The sequence below is a fragment of the Danaus plexippus genome, assembly GCF_018135715.1.
Source record: "Danaus plexippus chromosome 18 unlocalized genomic scaffold, MEX_DaPlex mxdp_20, whole genome shotgun sequence".
In the NCBI taxonomy this organism is placed as follows: domain Eukaryota; kingdom Metazoa; phylum Arthropoda; class Insecta; order Lepidoptera; family Nymphalidae; genus Danaus; species Danaus plexippus.
Genome location: NW_026869853.1, coordinates 1534705 through 1544517, shown reverse-complemented (window position 1 = coordinate 1544517; position 9813 = coordinate 1534705). Strand labels below are relative to the sequence as shown.

General features: G+C 30.7%; 2 protein-coding genes across 2 annotated transcripts; one reads left to right on the top strand and one right to left on the bottom strand.

The window, feature by feature from the left end:
• Window positions 1-927: 927 nt before the first annotated feature.
• LOC116773227 (protein FAM161A) lies at window positions 928-5059 on the top strand. Its single transcript, XM_032665647.2, has 6 exons — window positions 928-1799; window positions 1956-2120; window positions 2441-2662; window positions 2742-3021; window positions 3096-3379; window positions 3559-5059. The coding sequence occupies exons 1-6, from the start codon at window positions 943-945 to the stop codon at window positions 3836-3838; spliced, it is 2088 nt and encodes a 695-aa protein (XP_032521538.2). The 5' UTR covers window positions 928-942; the 3' UTR covers window positions 3839-5059.
• On the bottom strand, window positions 4021-7389 carry LOC116773341 (CLIP domain-containing serine protease HP8-like). Its single transcript, XM_032665779.2, has 7 exons — window positions 7231-7389; window positions 5850-6007; window positions 5510-5777; window positions 5345-5438; window positions 4933-5117; window positions 4752-4856; window positions 4021-4668 (listed from the first exon to the last, which is right to left on the bottom strand). Exons 1-7 carry the CDS (start codon window positions 7289-7291, stop codon window positions 4355-4357), a joined length of 1185 nt encoding a protein of 394 aa, XP_032521670.2. The 5' UTR covers window positions 7292-7389; the 3' UTR covers window positions 4021-4354.
• Between the last annotated feature and the right edge of the window lie 2424 nt (window positions 7390-9813).

Genomic DNA, 9813 nt, shown 5'->3' with positions numbered 1-9813 from the left:
TACAGGCTTCGAGGCGGTGGCTGTGTTCCGCACGCACCTCATAGTAAAGCCTTGTGGCCGGGTAATGGCGGCAGAGTGGGTGACGGTTCCCGCGTGACCATCTGGTGGGTCAATACCTGTCGGGGGGAAACGACGAATGCTTCGGCGATGCCGCCCCTCTGACACACGGGTACATGAAGAACACCGGTTGGTTTAGTCAATAAGAGTCTGACAGTCCCCTTCGACTTTCTCCGAAGGGCAGCGGGACTCCATGAGGATTTTCTAACCCGACACCAAAATAAAAAGAAAGTTCAAGAAAGGAATCGACATATTAAATTATTTTTTTTAATCAGTATAAAATATTTCATCCATCATTGGTCATTACAAAGTTTCATTGAATATCATTAAAAAATGACTTATTACTGAAATAATTAATGGTTATTAGAAAATGTACCTACGGTAAACCGCTGGGAGTTAAGGCCTATTAATTTTTTTATAATCTGTTCTATAAGACGCTAAAGTAATTGCTATAAAGATCTCCATATATATATTTAATATGAGATAGATGTATTTAAGTAACTAAACTGTAATAATTCCAATTAATTTTTATTTTTATTATGAAAAACCTCTTTACCTAATAGATTGAAAATTCACTATAACTTTTTTCTCATATCTCGTTATAAACCAAAATTATAAATGAAAGAGAAAATAAATATTCCAATTACGCTGGGCACCTGTAACAATGAGCGAAGTCAAAGAATTTATCAAGTATTATTAGGTATTGATAATAATTAGCATTCCTAGAAATCACACATTAAATAGCTTCACATAAATATAAATAGTCTTACTAGGCCGCGTTTTGTTTGGGCAGTATTGTCTCCATGGTTACCGTATATAAAATAACCTGTAACCTTTGTTTTACTGAAATAGCGTTGTAGTGTTCTAAAATGATATATAAAAGTTATGCATCGTCATAGTGTTTTTAAAAATTCCTGTGTTAATGTACCGATTGATCCTATTAGTAAGATGCCTAAAACGGCTTATGAACGTAGTGAAAAGGAAGGTTTAACTGAACAGTGCTCAATTGAATCTTCATCTTGTTCAGTTTCGGCTGCTGATGTGGATGCCAACAAACTGAAAGACTTTTACCGCAGCATTCCTGATTATAGTGATATAAACCATCTATCAGAAAGTGAATTTTATTCAACCTTGAAAATCCTTAGAGAAAAGAAGAAATTAATGCTTGGTCTTGCCGTAGAACATATAGATAATTGCAAAGTGAATAGTGACAAACTATTTGAAGATATAGATAGAGAAATTAATATGTCACTTTCTTGTACTACTAAAAATAATCCTATCCATCGAAGAAAAAACTCAGTTTCTCAAGTAAATAAAACATCGGATTCTAAAGAGGAGAGTGTGTTTAAATCTCAAAGAGATTCTTGTAAAAGACCAACGTTATGTAACAAAAATTCCAGTCTCGATGTCAGTGCTAAGGAAGTGGATAAAAATTTACAAATTGATACAACAAAAAATAACTTATTAATGGTTAAAGGAGGCCATAAGTTGGATAGACCAAAACGAAATCATTCTGCCTGCTCAATTTCTTGGCATGATGATAAGGTCGAGCCAAAAAGTGAGGTCGGTGATAAGTTCAAAAATTTTTTTCATGATAATGACCATAGTCCAACTGTTAATGATGATAGTATATATAAAACCCAAAGTATGCCTTCAAGTCCACTAAGAACAAGACAAACAGGATCATGTTTACGACCTACAAAAATTCTTACTGTACCCCAGCCGTTTAAAATGACGCAAAGGTAAAATGATAATGCTATTCGAATTGATATTTTTGTATGTTATACAACTTGGTAAAACCCAAATACCTGAGCTAAACCATTTGTTATTTCCATTAAAAAAAAATATTTGATGAAGAAAATGCTTACAAAAATAAGATAATTTTTTTCCCTTTACAGAGACGAGGAACGCCGTATAGTTAATGATTTTAGAAATATCCAAAAATCATTGTCAGAAGAGATGTTACATCAAAAACGGGAAAGAAAACGGTTTCGTGCGAGGCCAGTTCCAATTGAATCTCGTATTCCACTGTATGACAAGATCCTTCAGGATCAGGCAATGAGGTTAGCAATCTATTTTGTAGTAATTGTTTCCAAATCGTAAGGATGATGTTGCTGCTCTTAGTTAATACACTTGTATTTATTATCTTTATTGATATTTTGTGGGAAATCCGCCTTATATGAAGACCGGTTGTATGAATTTTTATATTTCTGTAATAAGTAAGTCTAAATAATTTTAGTTTCGTATTATAAGTATGTATATCCGTCCAAAGTAATGAATAATTTGACAAGGAATGCACATAAAAAAGGTGAAATATTTGGTTCACTATTTCATTTTTCGAAATTTACTTCAATATTTACATATTTTATTGGTTAAATCTTAGACGAGCAATTACAAAAATAAACAGTGAAGCAGAACTCCGGGCCCAAATGAAACCCTTCAGTTTCACTAAAAGGGAAGAGAATGGAATAAGTGGAACATTTGATCGTGCGATAAATATTTTACCTAAAAGCAAAAGGAAAAAACGATTTAAAGCTCGACCCGTTCCTAAGAATCTGTTTTCAAATTATTTTTATGATAAAGTAAAAGATGAAAACTTTTTTCGGTAAGGTTGTTCTAATGAGTTTTTATTTAATTTCATTATCCCCAACTTCAAACTAAAGGTACATTGTTTTTTTTTTCAGGTCATTAAATAAAAGAATTCGTGCAGAGGAAATGTTAAGACATTCCAGTTTCCCAGGTAGCATAGGCGTCAGAGAACGTAGCCGATTGTCTACTCCCGCTGTACATAGCGACTTACCTACAGATCCTTCTCCAGTAGTTCCATCTATATCTTCTTCTGAGCCAAATAGGTCGTCCAGTCGAACAAAAGAATTAAGAAGAGCAAGGCGTATTAAAGAAGACTTTGTTACAACTAGTCCTCGACCATTTCGATTTAGCACTGCGGACAGAGCTTCTAAAAAGGTGAGCAAAGATTGGGTTTTAAAAAAGAATTAGTAATCATAATGTCATGATAGTTTCACCTTAATTTATTACAGATTAATGATATTTCTAAAAAAATATGTCAAGATAGTAAAAGTTGCGACAGTATTGAAAGAAATGAAACACCGTTTGATAAAACTACAGCTTACACAGCGTTGGATTTAAAGGCCATTGTTGGAGGAAGATCTAATTTAGCTGCTTTGTTAAGAGCAGAAGCTGTGAGACAGAAATTTGAACTCGAATCTGCCCAACGATTAGCAGAACAACGAAGACGAGTGGAAAACAGACAAAGAGACAGATTACTTCGTTCAAAGCCAGCCTGGCACCTTGTTAAGAATAAGTAACGTTAAATATTTTCTATCATTTTTTTCTGAATGTAAACTTTGACTTTTTAGTGTTTTTCTTTTGTTATAATTTTTTAATAATGTTCTATTTTTATATTCAAAAATTAATACTGAAATAAAGAATAGTGAAAATAAAAAAAACCCTATATGTTAATATTTTCGTCTTTCATTTTAGTTACGAAGAGGATATAGCTATGAGGCTACAAACTCGACGGGATGAAGAGAGATTAAGGAGGGAAGAATTTCTACATGAAATGGAACTAATGTACGGACGAGTTCAGCAACAACCAATGTTATTTGAAAGATACTATGCTCCTAGGTCTGGTGCGTCCACAATAGATTTTGTAAAATTGTCACCAAGAAAAACTATTAAGAAAAAACATGTTCCCAGAAAAAGTGGATCACAGTTATTGGCCAGTCCTTGTTTGTCGTTTGAAGACCAAGGGACTTTATAAAGTATTACAATATATACAAAATAATGACACTCCACACTAATATAATATAGTATGCAACTAATATAATATGCAATATAGCGTCGCACAATCGTAATATATATATATATATATATATATATTTTGAAATAAGTAACTTTAGAAAATAAATTTAAAAAATGCACTTATTTTTTGATACACGCTAATCATTAAGAATTCGATTTATTGCCTCAAAATAAAACCGATAATACATTTTATTAATAAGGACAGTTATGGTGTAATCACTAGAGATTTGTCAGTTTGAATTGAAAACATTTTAGATTAATAAGGGTAATTTAAATATTGATAGCACTAGGTTTTCTGTATTATCGTAAAGTGATATTATATCGATTGTCATTCTTATATGTCACTTCTGTTCTTATACTTTTTATAATTATCTTTGGTATTTCATAAAAACGTTAAAACTATCACACTTGTTACATATCTCTAATAGGAAACGAATACTGAAAAGTCACCAATATTTTAAAGAATTACAACAGTTCATTCTTTAACATTTTCAAGAATCCAATCCATGTAAGAGGTGACTCTTGTATAGATTCCGGGTACACCTTCCCGGCCACATGTCTTGGAGCCCGAACTGGTTATTCCAAACATGTACCAATTTTCTTCATAATTTTCTGATTCTATTTTTACTAATGGTCCTCCTGAATCTCCATTGCATGTATCTTTTCCTTTTATACCTCCAGCGCAAATTATGTTTGGCTCAGTTTCAGGTGCCACTTTGAAATGAGCTCGACAAATTTCTATTGGTACAGAATTCAGTTGTACTTGGCGTTTTATAACAGATTCCTCTTCTAAAATGTCAAATGAATATTATTATAATTTAAAGTTTAAGATGTACATTATTGATTATATTTCTGTAAATCCTGGGCCGTACCATATTCCGTTTCTCCCCAGCCAGCTGTCCAATAAGCATTATTGATGACAGAGTCTTGCATGGCAATGTATTTAGAAGCGGGTAAACATATGGGCTGTATGAAATCTATGAATAGTAAATAATTTTCATATCTTTTAAGTATAATAAAAAATTACATATGATTTAAATTATTTTAATTTACCTGTAAAATTCACGGGATCTCTTAAACGAATCAAGGCGATGTCGCTGTTATGACCTAATTTTCCATCATATTTTGGATGGACAATTATTTTATTAATGTTTATGTCAACTGTACTGTTATTACAAATGTTGTTGCGACAGTCAATGTCTGTCTTGGTGTTCCACTCTCCCAAACGAACACTGAACCTAAAATGTTTTTGCTATATAATATATATTTAAAAGTTTTTTGCATGTATATCTACAGTATTTTTTATAAATGTATCTAATAGTTTGTGTGCGTGTGTGCATTGTTGGAAAAATTATACTTTTCTAAATCGAAGTTTCGGCTAAAAACTTACTGAATAAATGGTAACATTTTGTGTGTGCCATTGTTATTTGATGGAAGAAAAAAACGATATTATTTTTTTACTTACGGAATAATTTTGTGATTTTGCACGCAATGTGCTGCCGTAAGAAGATATAAATTAGTGATAAGTGCAGCTGAACATCCGAAAATAGTATTGTCATCTGAAAACGAAATTATTTATTAAAGTGATGTCTCCGCAGTCGCTTGTAATAAATATACAATAAGTTTATACCGAATTTATGTTGTATACGAGCTAACCAAGGATGTTCATCAACTTCAACAACAGATCCACCAACGATTCTATCACTGACGCCCTTATTTTTTACTTTGCCACAAATTGTTTTGTTTGGTAACACATTAGAGCTATCATTCTTCGTTTCTATGTGGGGGCTAAAAGTTGTTGTGGCTACCGGTTTTAAATTCATTGGTTTCGGTCTATTTGTAGCCGGTTCCTCTTTTGTATCGTACAATATAGGAAAGTCTTGTTGGGGACAACATACCTGGTAAATAATAATTTCAGTTGTGTTTTGAAGTAGGCATTATATATACATATATATAAAAAAAAAAATCACCTGAGGTTGGTGCTTATTGAATCCACAAGTGAGATTTGATAGTGTATCATAATCATGTTTATATATCAATGTCAACGCATAGGGGCAATCGGTTACTTTCACACATGTACCATTTGTAAATTTTGTCTTACAGTATTGGCTTGGAGCTTCAATTATATCTAAAAAACATAAAATAATTGTTATTTATACGAAAAAATGGTACGAAATGGCTGGAATACGGTTTTCAAAATGTCAAGGTTGATTAAATCTGTATTAATGCGTATGTACGAACTGTTTCAAGATGCACATTCATTGTAGAAGTTATATGTTTTGTAACAAAATCGTTTTAAATTACATGTATAGAGCTTGGTTTATATAAATATTCTAAAATTTTGTGTAGGTATCTCCTAGTAGGTACTTCCTTTCATTCCTCCCAATTATCAAAACTTGGGCGTAAATATTTTAAAAATTAAAAAAAAAATCACAATCAATACATATGTCATTCTTAAATTTTTTTAAGCTTACCTAAAGTATCTCAATAGCAGATATTATTACAAAGTATTCAGAGATTTTACAAATAACATATATAATTAATTAAAGTAAAATACCTACATAAAAAAAAAATATTCCCATGAACTTTGTTTCCCGTCAGTCGAGTTAAGAAGTGTAAAACGGAGTTACGAAATTGTACGCGTGTACAAAATATCAACTATACCTATCTTATTGTACATTGAGGACATTCTCAACAAAAAAAAAACAAAGTCGAAGTGTTTAGGTCCTACTGGCAATTTAAAGATTGTCTATCGTAATAAGCCGTATCATTACGGGAATTCCTCTGGCGTCAAAGTTATTTTGCTTATCTTACAACTTTATTCAATTCAATGAATATATTATATAATTCAACCCCATAGTGTAAATTAATCTTGTTTATCACGATGTGTCTCCAACAGAATAACAAAACTACGGACATAGCAAATTAATAGTAAATAGTTTGTAACAATATATATATATATATATTATTTAATATTAGTTTAAAGCTTGTATGTTTCTTGTAAAACAACTTCTATCTGATATTAAAGCAGTAAGGTTAGGTTTTATAGTAGTCAATCATGAGTCATGTGTCAGTAAATATACAGTATTTTTCCTTATGAATACAGTCTGACGACAACATTATTAAATGTTGTCTTGTGAATTATATTATGACATGGTTGAATTTAAACAATAACAGTGGTTTTGCTAAATATTAAAACAGGTTCTTGAAGGTTTGGAAGGTTTAATCATTTATATTCTTCTAGTTGTGCTCTTGCTAGATGTCATGTATTCCGAATATAAAAACAAAACAAAATATAGATTCAAAACATACGATGTATATTAGACAATAATAAGATTTCGTATAACTTACCGGAATAAACTGTGGCAATTATAACGATAGTCAGTGGGATGGCTAAAATTATCTTATCCATTATTATTATTTTATTTTCGTTATATAATTTAACACAATACCGAACCGAGACCGCGCTGTGTGCAAACTGACAGAACGTACCGTTAAGCTATAATATATATGTATATAAAATACATATAATAATGTAAATATTATTAGCTTGAATTGCATTACGTGATGGGAAAGTTGGAGTTATGCGTGAGTTTGATTTTTGGTTTGATGGTTTTTTATGATAAAGACGTCATTCTTCTTATCCAACAGATCTTCCTATATTGTCTTCATGGTAAATACAATTCTTATCACGTATATAATGTTATTTGTCTGTATTTTCAATATGACAACACAGGCAGCTAACTTTTTAAATTATTGTCCTCATTTCTTCCAGTAGTTCACAGATGAATGTCGTAAGTATGAATTTTTGAGAGTGCCTGCAGAAATTATATTTGTTAATAGAACAATTATGGTCTTTGTATAATAAAATTTTAGACAATGAAGTTGAAATTAAAGCAGTGGTTTTATTCCTAAAAACTATATCCAAGTATTAGTGATATCGTTATAGTATTTCTTATTTGCTGGAATAATATTAAATTGAGTTTAACTTAAATAAATAACTTAATATTCGACTGCAGTTGGGCCTATTAACTTATGAATTCTGGGAACCTCATCCTGACCTTAACGTAAGTCAAAATGATTACAGTCAGATAATGAATATTACCTACTAATTGTTAATTTTTCACTTCTATGAGCAATATAATGAAAGATTTGAAGCTTTCCGCTTTTATAATGTGATATTTACATTTTACAACACTTATTAATAACTTACCCTTAATAGGAATCACATAATAAATATATTTTATATATTTAATATCATCACATACATATATAATATTCTATATGTACGTACCTATATACCTATAAGTTAAAACGTTGTCAAAATAATATTTGTATAATATGATAAAAATTACTTAATACACTTGTATGATAAAAAATGATTAATTTTATATTTAATCAAATATGCCATAAAAGAAAGTGTGGTCCGATGCCCGGTCAAAAGGATATTTCTTTAATTAAATTTCACCAGATGGAAGGATTCATTATTGTAAAATGTTTTTGCAGAATAAATAAAGAAACCCGCATTACATCGCCCAGAAGTATCCGACCCATTCTGCATTAGTTTACAGCTTGGTTCATAATCTGAACTTAACCCATGCTAGCGTTTCTAATTCTATTTTAAATAGAATTGGTATGTTCCATTACTTATGAATTTTTAAATATTAACAATAGTCCTCAAACATTATAAATTGAGTGAGCGCAAAAAATCTTGTAAGATAGATAGTTGTAGTAATAAGAAATTTCTCCTTACATCCACTATGATGTTAATCATTAGAAGCCTTAAGATCTGATTAACTTTTATCACGCTTTACTCACCAAAGAATTAATTCATAATCATTTCATTTGAACCACCACATTTTTTTTCAAGGTCAAGACACGACTCGTGATTGTGATTAAAATTTCTCATGATACCCCAAGTATTTGAATTTTTTTGTGAAAAATTTGATAAAGTCTATAATTTAACGTCACAAGTAGGTTGTACTCGTTTCTGAAATTTTCGCATTAAAATATTTGTTTTTTTTTTTTTTTTGTAAGGAACATTTAAAAATTATAAGTAAAAGAAATCCATACTTTGATTTTCTTGTCCGGTATTGGTTTTCATTTTGAAGATGGGTAAAATAAGCGAGTCGATTATCTTATTTTGTGGTGGTTACTTGCTGAAGTTCATACCCAAATGATTCAAATTTAAGAGATGATATTTGAGCAAGAGCTTTGAACAAAAATTACTGCAAGCATTACCGCTGATGCTGCATAATGTAGATTATTCCATTAAATGAAACTCATATTTTTTATAAGACATGACCAAAAAGCAACGGTGGAGGGGTTTAACAAAAAAATGTTCACATCCATTCCACATAGAAAAGTTAAATATTCGAAAAAAAGGGCGAGATAGCATGTGTTTCATGAAATTTACCGAGACTACGTCCACTATTGAAAGAGTATAAAATAATGTTGGCTTCGTCAAATTGACCATACTACTAATTTATATTATTCGTTATCGAGTTAAGATAGTTGGTAGTTATAGAGACTAATTGAATATCTTTTATTACTTATAACTTTACTTAGACGTACAAACAAATAAAATAAAAAAAAAAACAAGCAAACATGTTAAAGCCGAAATACTACTGTAGCATTTGTGAGTAGGTATTATTTCACAAAACAGAGAAAAATAAAACATTTCCTGTAAGGAATTTTTATTGTTTATTTTTTATCTGTCATTTCAGTAATTTAATCTCTTTGATATTTTATGAATATAGATAGTAGTAGAATTAAATATTTTTTTTATTGGGAAGAATTATAAATCTTTATATATGTTACGCTCAAAGACTGAAAAGACTCAGTCAGCTTAAAAATAGCTCACAACGCGTTGTCGTCACAGTGAAACAATCATATTTTGAAATTCGTGTTATATCTCTTTTAAAATCGAGCACG

What these genes read in the sequence shown, in the direction of transcription:
- LOC116773227 (XM_032665647.2), top strand. Translation starts at nt 943, where the DNA reads ATGCATCGTCATAGTGTTTTTAAAAATTCCTGTGTTAATGTACCGATT. An exon ending in CTTCAGGATCAGGCAATGAG is followed by an intron (nt 2,121 to 2,440) that starts GTTAGCAATCTA and finishes GTTAAATCTTAG; the next exon opens with ACGAGCAATTACAAAAATAA. An exon ending in CGGACAGAGCTTCTAAAAAG is followed by an intron (nt 3,022 to 3,095) that starts GTGAGCAAAGAT and finishes AATTTATTACAG; the next exon opens with ATTAATGATATTTCTAAAAA.
- LOC116773341 (XM_032665779.2), bottom strand. Translation starts at nt 7,291, where the DNA reads ATGGATAAGATAATTTTAGCCATCCCACTGACTATCGTTATAATTGCC. An exon ending in TCAATAAGCACCAACCTCAG is followed by an intron (nt 5,778 to 5,849) that starts GTGATTTTTTTT and finishes ATTATTTACCAG; the next exon opens with GTATGTTGTCCCCAACAAGA. An exon ending in AGATCCCGTGAATTTTACAG is followed by an intron (nt 4,857 to 4,932) that starts GTAAATTAAAAT and finishes TACTATTCATAG; the next exon opens with ATTTCATACAGCCCATATGT.